At 50.2% G+C, this 14,330-nt stretch overlaps 1 protein-coding gene across 3 annotated transcripts; it reads left to right on the top strand.

Annotated features, from left to right (window-relative positions):
* The first annotated feature begins 50 nt into the window (after nt 1-50).
* Nucleotides 51-13,400, top strand: FKBP8 (FKBP prolyl isomerase 8). 3 transcript variants are annotated; one of them, XM_039867891.1, is made up of 10 exons: nt 51-104; nt 2,406-2,489; nt 6,113-6,429; nt 8,460-8,629; nt 8,781-8,869; nt 9,106-9,326; nt 9,871-10,043; nt 11,750-11,827; nt 12,327-12,458; nt 12,876-13,400. In XM_039867891.1, exons 3-10 carry the CDS (start codon nt 6,138-6,140, stop codon nt 12,960-12,962), a joined length of 1,242 nt encoding a protein of 413 aa, XP_039723825.1. In that variant the 5' UTR covers nt 51-104; nt 2,406-2,489; nt 6,113-6,137; the 3' UTR covers nt 12,963-13,400. The 3 variants fall into 3 exon arrangements, with proteins under 3 accessions (XP_039723825.1, XP_039723824.1, XP_039723823.1); XM_039867890.1 differs by lacking the exons at nt 51-104; nt 2,406-2,489 and adding an exon at nt 4,616-4,729; XM_039867889.1 differs by lacking the exons at nt 51-104; nt 2,406-2,489 and having other exon boundaries at nt 9,109-9,326.
* The last annotated feature ends 930 nt before the right edge of the window (nt 13,401-14,330 follow it).

Raw genomic sequence — 14,330 nt, 5'->3', positions numbered from 1 at the left:
CCAATCAGGCTGTCTCTCTCGCGTCTGCGTAGTTTCCAAATCCCGAGCTTCAAAGAAGACCGGAAGGGGTGGAAAAGGCTGTAAAACATCCCATTTCATAGCTGGTAAGACCGAGGTCTGAGAGCGGCACGCAATCCCCCGAGGTCATACAATGCTCGAGTGGCTTGTGGTCGACCCAGACCCAGGTGTCCTGATTTTCAGGCTGAGAATCAGACCCCGGTTCAAAAATCCTTGCTCTGCTTTCGCTGACTTTTTTTTTCTGGTCCAGGAACTCACGTTGCATTTAGTCAGATCTCCAAAAGTCTTCGCTCTGACAGTTCCTCAGTCTTTCCTAACCTTTAATGACCTTAATACTTTTGAAGACTACTGGTTTTGTAAAATATCCGCCAACATGGGTTTATCCGACGTTTCTTCAGGATTAGACTGAAGTTAAGGAGTTTGGGCAGGAATCCTTTAGAAGCTATGTTGTACCCTTCTCAATGCATCATATCAGGAAGTGTGCGATGTTGACTACTTGCTTAAGGCAGTGTCTTGTCAGTTTCTCAACTATCTAAAGTTACTATTTTCACCTTTGCAACTAATAAGTATCTTACGGAGAGCTACTTAAGAGACCATGGAAGTATCCTAGGTTTTTTTTTTCCACATTTTAAAAAACATTTTTCACCCAATAGTTTATGCATTCATCCATGGCTCTGGCTGGCAACAATTATTACTAAGGTGTTTGTGTAATGGTGATTTTCTATTTATTAATTTAATTATTAATTAGAATTCTATTGTAAACGAGCTGTCTATTCTCTAATTATGTATTTATTCACATAGCACTGTGAACTTATGAGTATTTTATTGTTATAATTTCTATATCATTTATTTTGCTGCCCCTTTAAGTTAGCTCTTATGTCCTTTTAATATGTCTCCATCTTCTGAGTACTTCCTTAACTTTTGGCACCACAAGATTTTCTATGTTTGCTTTATAATATCCTTGGAATCAGCCTTTACTCCAAGGAGCCTGGTTCCTTTTCTTGGAGAGTGATATTCAGAAACCAAGCTCTGGATGCTGAGTGTGCGCATTGCTTAGAAACCCTGTCAGCTGTCAGAATTAGGAAATACGTGTATGCCTATTAGCCCATACAAATATACATCTATATTTAGTTCTACGTCTGTCCCCTTGTCTATACTGAAAACCATGAACAAAACAGGACAAATATAGTAATTTCCTAATAAATGTTAGCAATTCATTATCATTGGTTATTGAGGTCTTACAATGTATGTATGTTATATATCTAATTTTTCTGGGTCTCAGTTTGTTAACTGTGAGTCTGATCATAGCATCTGCTTCTTAAGGTTTTTGAGAGCTTGGGAGATACACACACATGCCCTTGGCCATATGGAAGATCCTTTAGAAGCCCTAGAATTGGACATATCTGAGTTCTAATTCTAGTTTTGTCACATCCCAGGTGTATGGCTTTGGGCAAGTGCCTTAACTTTATGAAATCATGCAGGTGAGTTCCTTATAACAAGGCTGGGCTCACTATAAGCCCTTGGTAAACTATTTTACCCCGACACTTTGCTATCTTTATTCACTGAAAAGTGAATGTGAACTGGGATTCATATATTTAGTTCAACAAACAGTTTTAAACATTGTTCTAGCCATCCCCTTTGGATGTGGCCCATATTCTGGGAATCCAGAAAGTATTCAGTCCCTACCTGGCCCTGGAGGACAAAGGAAGAGTCTGACACAGACACTCCCAGCCCTGAGTGGAACAGTACTGGGCTAGAAAGAAGAGAGACTCAAGGCTGGAGGAACCTGAAGAGTGGGGGGTTTGAGGATTCATTTTAGGGGCAAGGAAGCATGTATATCTGGATGGGGCTGAGGGAATCACAGGAGCAAAGGCAGGATGGTGGAAAAACACAAAGCATGGGCTTGACTTTTTAAGAATTGTGGAGCTCAATGAGCCAGGCAGCTACCAGTGCTGAGAAAGGAGGTTTGGTGGGGCTGCTAGGAAAAGCGGAACCATGGCTCTGCAGGCTGCAGCAGAAGAGGCCCAGGCTGAGAAATCGAGCTTTTCAACGGGTCTCTAGGGCTCTGTTAGAGGCCAGGAAACATTTAAGAGGGTCCTGGAAGGGGTGGGGGCTGCATATTGGGGCCAAAAGGGATTTGGCTAGCCCCAAATGTTTTGAACACATTGGAGTGGAGACAAGAAAAATGTTTTCCTCCTTTGTGTGTTTGAAGGAGAGAGTGGAAAGTGATGGGAAGGCTCAGTTGGGCCAGAGGTGGGGACATTGGTGGTGTGGGAGACCTAGTCTGGGGAATGGAAGCCTTTCTCTGCTACTTTTTTCACTTTTATTTCTTACATAGCACTCATCATAGCTGCAATTAGATATTTATCTGCCTTATTGTTGTACAGTATCCAGTTCCCTGGCTGGAATAAAGCTCAATGGGAGAAGAGAGCTGGCCTAATGTATCCTTCATCACTGTGACCTTGAACAAGGTAATTGTCTATGCCTCAGTTTCCCCATCTGTAGAAGAGGATAATGAGTCTTACCAAAACACATGCATCCTATCCTAAAGAAGGTGAGAGAGAAAAAAACACATGAGAATGCAGACGTAAGTCCAATATGTCTTTAATGCCAAAACACATGCATCCTATCCTAAAGAAGGTGAGAGAGAAAAAAACACATGAGAATGCAGACTTAAGTCCAATATGTCTCTAATTACATTAAATGTAGAGACCAAGTGCCTCAGTTAAAACACAAAGATGGGCAAACTGGATCAAAAAACAAAACCTGGTTTTATATGGCTTACAACAGACGTGTGCAACATAAGGATACAGAAAGGTGGAAGATAAAAGGATGGAGCCTTTAAAACATGAACCAAGAGAACGGGTGTGCAATCTTAATATCAAAGTCCACTCTACGGCAAGAAGCACGGAGATAAAGAGGGGCATGTCACAACAATCACAAGTTTCGTTTTTCTAGGAAGAAATGACTGTAATTCTGTATACAGCTAATGACGTGGATTCCAAATATCAGAGTATTTATTTCATAAGGCTGATGCGAGGATTAAATACATGCAGTGTTTGCCTACATGGGATACATGAGTGTCAGCTGTTATCGTTATAATTGTTGGTGTTATTATAATTGTTTATTTTATTAGTTGTTTACTACAGTTCCTCTAGCCCCTGTGACAGAGGTAGGGCTGCATGGGTAACTCCATCCTACGGATAAAAACACTGAGGTTTAGATGGACAGGAAACAGAGTCCCTCAAAACTGGGACTGGCCCAGGCTTTATTTGATATTCTTTCCAGGCAATTTCTCCTGTATCTCCACTGCTTTTCCATCTCGTCTGTCTGGCCAGCCTGCTTCCTTCCACAATGATTTCTCTAAGTCTCCCTACCCCCCACTTTTTGTGCCATACACTGTGTAGGCCTCAGGGCTAAAACAATGAGAAACAACAGACCCTTCCCAGACTTCAGGGATCTTCCACTCTAGTGGACGAGACAGACGTAAGGCAAGTGATGGCACAGATAGAAGTCAATTACTTATGAAGTGGAAAGTGGAAGTTCATCGTGCTAAGAGAACAGCCAGTCGGGGACCTGGCTTTGCCTTGAGGAGGTCTGGAGGGGGGGGCTTCTTGTAGGAGGTGACCTTCCAGCTCTGATCTTACAAATTAGTTACCTCCAAAAGCCAGTTACCTCCTCCAGTGTTAGCTACCTCCAAAGCCAGTGCCTCATTGATTTAATTATTCGTTCGTTTACTGAACTCCCTGAGGTGCTAGGCATCATTCAGGGAGGTTGGAGGGGGGACAAAATAAGCAAAATTCTTTCTAGGAAGGAATAGAGTTGGGGGAAGGGGGCAGAAGCCAAAGAACAAACAAGATCATTCTGGAAGTCGGTAACTGCTGGGAAGGAAAAATAATAGAGCAAAGGAAGAGTAAGTGCCCCTTCCCTTCAAAACAAGATCTATAATAGCCCATCTTAAAAAAACCCAAAACCATCTAATCGAGGCAGCCACCTTCTCTAGGGGCCGTGGGCACCTTATCACCTTCTAGCAGAGGGTGCAGTGGGGTGGAATCACCCCCAGTGGCCCTGCTCGCTCAGTCGCTCACCTAGCCATTATTGAGCTCCTCCTGTATGCACCAGGCTACCTTCCGGGGCTTAGACAGACCACACGGGAAGCGGGGGTTGTTGTGTGCCTTTGGGCGCGTCGTTCCCCCTCGGGGTTTTGGGTTCACATCCGCAACTACGGCTTCAGGATGGATTATTCAGCAGCCCCAGAACTGCCCTGACCGTCAGGCCTGAGCTCCTTAAAGAAATACCGTTTAGTGGTGTCTTCCCAACACCCTCCAAGGGGAGGGTGCGTGGATTGGAGTGTTCATCTCCATTTAGCAGGTGGGCAGAAAGCAGCTCAGATGGGAGCAGTGAGTCGCGTCAGGTCGCACAACGTTAACCTGCAAATAAACGGGTCGTGGGAACCCGCCCCGGACCTGGGTGGCTCGGCGGCCTCTGCCTCTTTAAGAACGCCCCACGGATGCAAGCAGGAAGGGGGCGGTACCTGCTCCGGAGACGGATGTGCGCGTGGGCTAATGGACGCTGTAGTCGCGGTAGCGACGGCCAATGAACACAGTAGGGGCGGGGCCAGGCGCCAGAGCCTAGTTCCCGAGGCGCGGCGGCCGCGGCTGGGGGCGGGGAGGGGGGCGCAGGACCCCAGGCGGGGGTCCCGGAGCCAGAGGCACGTGTCCTGGGTCGCCAGCGGGGCTGCGCCGGCCATAGGCGCTGCCCCGGCCTAGGCTGGTCGGGAGGCCGGCGCAGCGGGGGCTGTGACCAATGGGCGGGGCGAAGGGCCGCGGGGGAGGCGAGCCAGGGGAGAGGTTGTCAGAAGTCAGGTGCCCAAGGGGGCAACTTCCAGGCAAGGAGGCAGCAGGAAGGAGGCTCCAGGGGCTCAGAGCGTTACTGATGGGGAAGGACGATGCAAGGGACAGGAGGAGCTTGCTCGGGGGATGGAGGGTGGAGAACCCCAGACTGGTGGCATCAAACAGGCGTGGGGCGTTGAGAGCTCAGGTCGAGGGGAGGTTGACGAAAACCAGGCAGAGCGTGGGAGCGTTTGAGAGGGGGCATAGTGTATAGGATCACGAGGACGTCCGGCAAAGGGTGTTTACCGGGCAACAGAGCAGCTGTGGGGGCAACTGGCGTAGCCCTGGGTGGGGAGCAGTGGTTGGGGATGGAGGTTGATTTGTGCGGTCGCAGGGGATTATGGTGGGGGGCTAGGAGGGTCTCAGAAAAGGGGGCCGAGTCCGGAACGAGCAGGCAGGTGAGGGTTAAGGAGTGGATGGTGGATGCTGTGGGTTAGAATGACGGCTCTACCACCCCCAAGCTTGGGGCCTGGCGTTGGGGGTTAGTCCCTGATGGCTCAAGGAAGAGGCTGTACAATGCGGTGCGGATCTCTACCGCTTCTGTAAAGAAGGCTACTTTGGTTGGATGGTCAGGAGGCCTGAGGATAGCAGAAAGGGCTCCCAGGGAAGGGTTTGGCCCAGAGCCTCAGGTGTTGTGGGGTGGGTTTAGGTTAAGAGTATGGAAGGAAAAGACTTGGGGTTTCTGGGTGGCAGGAAGTTAGCAGGGGCTCCTCTTAGGAGGAGTAGCTGGAGATGAGGAGCTCTGGTAAAGATTTAATTCTTCAGCTCTAAAAATAGCCTCAGGGCTGTCCCCTAAAAAAAAAAACAAACAAACCTACCTCTTCTGGACATTTAATCAGATAAAGCCCCTGCTGTTGGCTTGCTCTGTGACTGAGCAAATGGCTTTGCCCCCCTGGGCCTTAGTTTTCTTTTCTGCAAAGTGTGGGGGGATGTTCCCCACTTCCTGGGATGTTTATAAAGATTAAATAATTAGCTTTAGTAATAGTTAACCCTGTTTGAGACTGATGTCCAGAGCTTGATGTTTGGGTTCTTCAATCTTCTGGACAAGCTAGAGTTGTTGCTCTACCCACTGTACAGATGAGGAAACTGAGGCCTTGAGCCCCTGAGTCACATAGCAGGTGTTCTGCAGTGCAGTGAGCAGATACACAGGAGGATTTGAGGGGCTGGGTAGGATTCTTAACCCCATCCATTCCCCCCACCAGGGCCAGTTCCCGTCCCCCCAGCAGCATGGCATCCTGTGCTGAGCCCTCTGCCTCGGCCCCTGAGCCCACTGTCCTGCCACCTGCTGGGGTTCCACCGCTTGAGGATTTTGAGGTGCTGGATGGGGTGGAAGATGCAGAGGGTGAGGAGGAAGAAGAGGAGGAGGAAGACCTGAGTGAGCTGCCGCCACTGGAGGATGTGGGGCAGCCCTCATTGGAGGAGACAGAACAGCCAGGGGCCCTGGCCCGAGAGTTCCTGGCTGCCATGGAGCCTGAACCCGAACCTGCCCCGGCCCCGGACGAGTGGCTGGACATCCTGGGTAAGGAGCAGGGGTGGCTTGGGTTGACCCAAAGGGCCCGGAAAGCTCCAGTTCAGGAGTGACCTTGATCCAGGCCTTTTCCCCTGAGCCTCATTTCCTCATCTCATTGCGAAATAGATTGGAAGTAAGACATGTGATAACCATGGTGATAGCCAGCCACAGGCAACTGCTTGAGAGATTTCACATCTATGAACCCCTTTCATTGTGTCTCACACACATACAGCAGCTCAGAGAGGCTGAGTCACCTATCCAGGGCCACACAGCCAACATGCCAGGCACCAGCAACTCCCAATCTCCATTGCTTCTTTTCTTGGCATTTGTCTGACCAGTGCCCGTCCCCTGGAAAATGTATCCTAAGATCACATAGATCTGGAGAACATCTCAATTTGTCCATCTCTGTGTGGTTCACAGTATGTAGTAGAGTTCCAATTGCTCAGAGAAGTCTTGTAAGAAATAAACTAGGAGAACCCACACACGTTTCTCCTTTGTGGACCTCATTAGAGCAACTCTGGAAGCTAGAGAAACATTTTGCTACTACTACTAGTGCTCAACATGTTAAGTAATGCTAGCATCAACATAAATAGTGAAATGTTATCATTTCTACTACCATTTATATTGATATTAAAGCAAAAATATCAAATAATACTGAAGCTGATGAAACAGTGTTACTTAAATGCTCATCAATAGACAATTGGATAAAGAAGTAATGGTTCATATATACAATGGACTATTTCTCAGCCATTAAAAAAAAAAATGAAATCCTGCCATTCGCAGCGACATGGATAGACCTGGAGGTTATTATGCTGAGTGAAATAAGTCAGACGAAGATAAATACATATGACTTCACTTATACATGGAATCTAAGGAACAAAAAGAACAAACTAATCAAAAACACACAAATATAGAGAACAATCTGGTGATAGCTAAAGGGGAGGAGAGGTGGGGGTGCTGGGAGAAAGGGGTGAAGGGTTAAAGAAGTACAAATTAATAGTTGATAGATGGGTCAAGAGATGGGGAGCACAGCACAGGGAATGTAGTTAGCGATAATGTAATGGCTAGGTGTAGAGCTAGAGGAGAGAGTAATCAGGAGGATCATTTCATAAGCTATATAAATGTCTAACCGATGTATTGTATACTTGAAACTAATGATAAAATGAAATTAAAACAAAAAACTCCAGCAGTGTTACTAATGTCATTGCCACTGCTGATAAAAACATTACTATTTCTAAAAGTACCACCAGGTAATATTAATTGCCTACTGGTTCTGTGCTAGGTCTGTGCACCATTTTATTTTATCCTCAAAACAACCCGTGATGTAATTCCTACCATACCTGTTTTACAGATTGGGAAATTGAGGCTTAGAATGGTAAGGGCATTTGCCCAAGGTCACACAGCTTTCTTGGCTATAATAGAGTGGGAAGCTTTTCTTTACTGATACTAGGAGCTGCCATGCTTCTCTGAGCAAGAGGTTGCCTCTTTATATTCAGAGCTAGCCGCTCAGGTCAGAATTCAGGTTTCTAGACAAAAAAGCTGAGGCCTTGAGAGGGGATATTATCTTCCCAGAGTTCCCCCATGAGATGCAGTAGCTGGTTGTGATCCTGCTAGCACATCCACCGTTAATGCCCTGAAACCTTAAGACACAGGGTCTTCCAGATCCACTAGATCAGTGATTCTCTGGCTAGATGTACAGGCATGTACAAGTTCGGCAGCACAGAAATTTTGAATGTTCTAGAATATTTCAGAATATGGATATCTCCCTGTCTCTAACTTTTAAACTGGGGTCCACTCAGATTCACGGTATATTCTAGACCAGTGGAATATGACGGGCTGCTGGGACGCTGAGGCCCATAGGTGTGGGGTCACCCACTTGCCCAAGAAGTGGCAAAGCAGCTGTTTCAAACTCATCTTGTGCCCTGATACTGGGTTACCCACAGGATGGGTGGAGCTGGTGGGGGTGGGAAAGGGGTTTGGGGAGCAGGCCCATTATCTGAGCCACTGGTGACAGGCTGCTTGTCTCTGGTCCTGGGCAGGGAATGGGTTGTTGAGGAAGAAGACGCTGGTCCCAGGTCCTCCTGGCTCAAGCCGCCCAGCCAAGGGCCAAGTGGTTACAGTGCAGCTGCAGACGTCACTGGAGAATGGCACACGGGTGCAGGAGGAGCCAGAGGTGGTATTCACCCTGGGTGACTGCGACGTCATCCAGGTGGGAGTGGAATGGAGTCTGGGCAGTCTTGGGTGGGGAAGGGTGGGGCTGAAGTGGGATGCGGGGATGTGGGGATGTGGTGATGGCTGGATTGGCTGGATGGGGCCGCTGTACCTGGACCCACCTGTCCCTCATGTGCCTGCACACCCAGGCCCTGGATCTCAGCGTCCCGCTCATGGAAGTGGGTGAGACGGCTATGGTCACTGCTGACTCCAAGTACTGCTATGGCCCCCAGGGCAGGTGAGAACCTACTGCTAGCAGGAGTCCCTATTGGGGTGGGGAAGGAGGTATGTAACTCAACAGGTCACGTAGGTGAAGGGTGGGAAGAGTCTCTTGAGTGTTACAGAGGAGGAGGTGACAGTGGGGCCAGCTTTAGGACTTGAGGCCTTTACTGCCTGTTACTGAGCCTGTTGAGTGTGTCTGGGTTGCCATCATGGCTGCCAGGTCTGAGTGCTCCCCCTCACCTCATCCCCCAGCAGGAGCCCGTACATCCCCCCTCATGCGGCCTTGTGCCTGGAGGTAACCTTGAAGACAGCTGTGGATGGGCCTGACCTGGAGATGCTCACAGGGCAGGAGCGTGTGGCACTGGCCAACCGGAAGCGGGAGTGTGGGAATGCCCACTACCAGCGGGCTGATTTCGTGCTGGCTGCCAACTCCTATGACCTCGCTATCAAGGCCATCACGTCCAGCGCCAAAGGTAACCTCCTAGTCAAATCCCCCCACCTCGCCTGCAAAGGCATCTGCTAGAAACTTCAAACCACAGAGGGCCTGAGACGCAGAATGTTCTAGAATATTCTAGAATATGGATAGATGCTCAGCCATCCCTAACTTTTAGGCCGGAATCTACTCCAGCCCCGTGGTAGATCCCAGATCAATGGGCTATTACAGGACATAGGTAGATGTAGGGGTGCGGTGATGGCAGATGATGTTACTCCACGTGCCCATTGATGAGCTTCTGCTTTACTTTGACTTCTTTCTCTAGACTCATTGGGAATGTCTTGAGGATGGTGTAGTGTTGGCCTGTGTTAGAAATGAGGAAACTGAGGCCAGAGAGGCCTGAGGTTCCCTGAGAAGCAGCACCCCTACCTCCTTCAACTGGGACACTCAATTAGAGACCTCTCCCCAGTCTTCCACCAGGTGGAGAGAGATGGGGCTTGGTTCAGGTCACGTAGTGGGTGGGCGGTTGCAGGGGGCTGGTGGCATGGTAACAGCTGCTGAGGTTGAGCACTGTCCTCCCACAGTGGACATGACATTCGAGGAGGAGGAGCAGCTCCTGCAGCTGAAGGTGAAGTGTCTGAACAACCTGGCAGCCTCACAGCTGAAGCTGGACCACTACCGGGCTGCACTGCGCTCCTGCAGCCTTGTGCTTGAGCACCAGCCTGACAACATCAAGGCTCTCTTCCGCAAGGGCAAGGTGGGACTTGGCTGTGGGTAGGTGGCAGAGATGGCAGGCTGGCACTTCGAGCTTGGAGCAGTAGAACTGGTCCTGAACCCAAGATTAGAAAAGGCTTGGTCCTGCCAAGCTCTTGGGGGTATGTGTGGGGAAACTGAGGCCCAGATAGGTTCAGAGGTGTGACTTGAGTCACAGCAATTCATTGACTGAGGCTAGATGTGAACTCCAAGCTTTGGGTTCCCACACACTGTCTTGTGGCTCAGGACTGACTGCTCTTTGCATATAATCCTCCATGGCTACCAATTTCCTCGGAATTAAAGCTGAGCCCTCGTTGTAGCCCTAGGGCTTTGAGCCATCTGGTCATCATCCTTCTTCCATCACCTTCCACTTTACCCTAATTTACCTCTTGCTTCTCTCTGTCCTGCCCAGCCTCCTCACTTCTCGTTGCCCAGGTCAGGTCTCACCCACCCCAGCGCCTTTGCACAGGTTATGCCTTCTGCCAGTGGCATTCATACCCCAAGTACCATCATGGATTTCTTCTTCACATTATTCAGGTCTTTTCTCCAGTGTCACCTTGGGAAGCCCTACTGTTGTCCCCACCCTGACTTCCTTACTTGTCTTTTATATTTCCCATATCACTATCAACACATGGAGGTGTCAAGCCTCTTGTCTATCTCCTGCTGGGTCGCAGGGATTTTGTCTTTCTCATTCACTGCTAAATTTCTAACCCTGCAAAGAGGACTAGGCACATAGTAGGTGTTTAGTAAGTGCTGGTGGAATGTAGAGGAGAGTTTGGCCTGCATGAACTTGACCGTAATTGCTTTTGCCCCCACCTTTTTATCCTCACAGCAACCCTGGACAGGGTGGAGTAGGGAGACTGCAGTACCTTTTAGCAGTAAACGGGGCAAGCTAGCGAGCTGGGTCAATTAGAATGTGAGAGACCTGAGCAGGGCCTCCCTCAAGCCATCATTTTTTAAGCACTTGCTGCATGTAGAGTTCTGCTTAGAAATGCAGGGAGGAAGATGATGCGGTTTATAATCTTTTGGAGCTGTGGGACTGTTTGCTCCTGTAGCTCAGCTGATTTGGATCTGTTGGTTGAAGGCAACAGAAACCTACTCAGATTTACACAAAAGGAGGGATTGATGGCTTGTGTTACTGTCACCTCTTGGGTTTTTGGCTTCAGGCAGGGGTGGATCCACGCATTAGCAGTGTTGTGAGAATTCTGTCGTGTGCTGTGAGTTTCCCCTCTCAGGCAGGCTCCTCTCTTGGTAGTGACCAGGAAGCTCTCTCCTGTTACCCAAAAGCTCCAGGTTTCTATCCTCACCCCTTAGCAACAGGCCTCCCAATGGTACCAACATATTTCAGGCTGGATCTCATTGGTTGACTTGAGTTACATGCTGGCTCTGAATCTGTGGCCAGAGTTTTAGAAATGTCCAGTCAAGGCGATGAGGGAGGAGGAGGTGTGGTTGGCACCCAGGTCTTCTGCACAGGCTGAGACAGACATTCAGGAAAGGAGCAGGTTGAGAAGACAGCACTGAACCCAGTGGGGTGCTCATGGAGTTTGAGGGCTCAGGAGAGCAGTGTGGGGTGGCTGGACCCTAGGGGCTAGTGCTGGAGATAGGTTTGGGACTTGTCAGGGTGTCCGGGAGCTTGACAGGACTTGGTTTTGTGAGAGTAAGCCTGGTGCAGTGTGGATCCAGAGTGGTGCCACCAACTACCTCTCACAGGTGCTGGCTCAACAAGGCGAGTACAGCGAAGCCATTCCCATTCTGAGGGCAGCCCTGAAGCTAGAACCTTCCAACAAGGTGAGTAGAATGCAGGTACCCTGGGGACTTGCCCTGCTGGCCTGTCTGGGAAGTCCCTCATGTTGTCTGCCCTTTGTTTTTCTTGTGGCTCTCCCTGTGTTATTTTCACTTGGGCAGTGTCGGGTTAGGTAGCTAAAGGCCCCAGTCAGCTTGCTGAGACCCTTGTGATCCTTACATAGGTGGTTTGCCCAGCCAGGGGTCCCAGAAGCCAAGGGCGCCACCAGCTTGGTCAGTGCCAATGTCTTCAGTTTTCCTCCCAGAACCTTCCTCTTCTGGCTACCTTGTGCTCCACCCTATCCACAGGCTCCCTAGAGGGATGGAGATGGCAGCCTCCACTTTGTTGATGCCCAGAGAGAGGGACAGATGAAACCCCTGTGTCCCCGTAGTCCCAGTCCCAAAGTGACTCAGGGTACCAGAAAGGCAGAGCACCAGCAACGGGAGGTCATGGTGGCTGCCGCCGCCACATGCTCTTAGCCCAACTGTCCCCCGCCCCTCCCAGACGATCCATGCGGAGCTCTCAAAGCTGGTGAAGAAGCACGCAGCCCAGCGGAGCACAGAGACTGCCCTGTACCGGAAAATGCTGGGGAACCCCAGCCGGCTGCCTGCCAAGTGTCCTGGCAAGGGTGCCTGGGTGAGCTGGGGCTGGTGGGTAGGGAGGCTCCCAGAGGAGGGGCAGGGTCTATGGGCAGGCCACACAGAGTGGGTGTTTTCATTTTGTATACATTGATGTCTTTGTCACCTGGGCTCTGCTGGACCATACTGGGGACACAGAGGCCCCAGGCCTGTGTGACTAGAGCAGAATGTCGAACACAATCTGTAGGACTTAGGATAGGGAGTGCTGGCTCTTCCAGAGGGGAAAGGGAGGTATCCCAGAGCGGGGAACATTTGGCTTGAGTTTTGATGCATGAGTAGGAGTTTGGCAGGAGGCAGGAAAGGCAGAGTCAGGAAGTGGCTTCCTGAGAGGCCTGTGTAGGCCATGTTGGTACCTGAAGCCTAAGACATCAGTCTTGAGTGCTCTCCAGTCTTCTCCTCTTCTCTTTATCCACAGTCCATCCCATGGAAGTGGCTGTTTGGGGCGACTGCCGTTGCCCTGGGGGGCGTGGCTCTCTCTGTGGTCATCGCTGCCAGGAACTGACCATCTAGGTGGCTGCCACCCCTCTGCGCACCATGGTCCCCACCCTGAGCTCCCTAACTCTCCCAGGCTCCCTGTCCACTGCTCTCTCTGGCCTAGCCCCCTCCTCTGGGGCAGGGACAGTGAGGTTTGGGGGTTGTGTGGTCCAGTGAGCAAGAGGGACTGAGGCCCTATAGGAGGAAAGTAAGGCAGGGCCCGGGCCCCATGTCCAGCCCAGAGGGAAGGGGCCCTCATTCCTCCAGACCCAATTCCTACCCCACCCTTTCCCCCCTGGTTTAGGTCTCAATAGGGCCGGCCTTAGTTTTCCCTTCTCAATAGACCTGGGGGCACTCCTTCCCCTATCCAGTCCCTGTCCAAGTGCCAACCCTTCCTGCCCAGCCTGCTGCATCTCTGTCCAGGCTCACCCCAACCCCTCAGTGAAATAAAGCCTCCCACCCTGCACTTCGCTGGCTCTGAAGCCTTCTTTCACCACCACTGGGGGCTGGGCTGGAATGGGAGGGAGTCTTCTTTTGAGCCGAAGCCGACCCTTGTTACAGAGGGGGAAACAGGCCTGGAGAAGTGGGTTGATGTGCCCAGGGCACCCAGCTGTGAACTCTAAGGAGTTCATACCCCCTCTACCTGTTACCCCAACCTCTCATATCTGTTTTCTGAAAACAGGGACCCTGATGGAACTTAACTGGGGCCTTCACTGAGACTAATAATCACAGGGGGTCTGACTGTGCAGTGATCTGACAGCCCCATGTCTGGGCTGTAGCAGTATAGCCAATGAAAAGGCTAGAGCTTTTGCAGTGAGCTCTCTAGGTGGAGGACATGTCAAGAGGTCATCCCAAGGTGATGGATCCCAAACTTCCAATTTCTTGGGTAATCTAGTTCTTAGAGACTTTTAGAGAGCGTGCCAATGCCTAGTGATTCTTCCATTATTGTCCCTGGGAGCCTGTTGGGAGTTATGGGGCATTGAGTGTAAAGTGGAGAAATGCTTGTTACCAAGCAGTACAGCCCATGGTTGCAGTGTTCCTAATTCCCTAACTTCTCTAAGCCTCAGTTTCTTCATCTGGCAAATGGGTTCAAATGTTGTATTCACCCCAAAAGGCAGTTGTGAGTACCAAGCACTGAGCACAGAGCCTCAGCAATTCATGGTTAGTGGAAGTAAATGGATGGTAGTGCTATCCTGGCAGTGGTGGGCAGAACTAATGAGATCACCTGGGTGGAGACATCCAAAAGGTCCCCTCCCTCTCAGTCAAAATTCATCCTATGACCACCATCTGTAATTAGATTGAAGGGAGAAAGAAAATGACTCAAGAACTTTTTACGGGCTAGGAGGCCCAGAAGCCTGGGAGTAGCTTCCCTGGGCAAGCCAGCACTGATCTGCAG

The sequence above is a fragment of the Pteropus medius genome, unplaced genomic scaffold (genome assembly GCF_902729225.1).
Source record: "Pteropus medius unplaced genomic scaffold, Ma_sr-lr_union100, whole genome shotgun sequence".
Classification (NCBI taxonomy): domain Eukaryota; kingdom Metazoa; phylum Chordata; class Mammalia; order Chiroptera; family Pteropodidae; genus Pteropus; species Pteropus medius.
Note: the sequence above shows the minus strand (reverse complement) of the source record. Positions and strands in the feature narration are given on the sequence as shown.

What these genes read in the sequence shown, in the direction of transcription:
- FKBP8 (XM_039867891.1), top strand. Translation starts at nt 6,138, where the DNA reads ATGGCATCCTGTGCTGAGCCCTCTGCCTCGGCCCCTGAGCCCACTGTC. An exon ending in AGCTAGAACCTTCCAACAAG is followed by an intron (nt 11,828 to 12,326) that starts GTGAGTAGAATG and finishes CGCCCCTCCCAG; the next exon opens with ACGATCCATGCGGAGCTCTC. An exon ending in GTCCTGGCAAGGGTGCCTGG is followed by an intron (nt 12,459 to 12,875) that starts GTGAGCTGGGGC and finishes CTTTATCCACAG; the next exon opens with TCCATCCCATGGAAGTGGCT.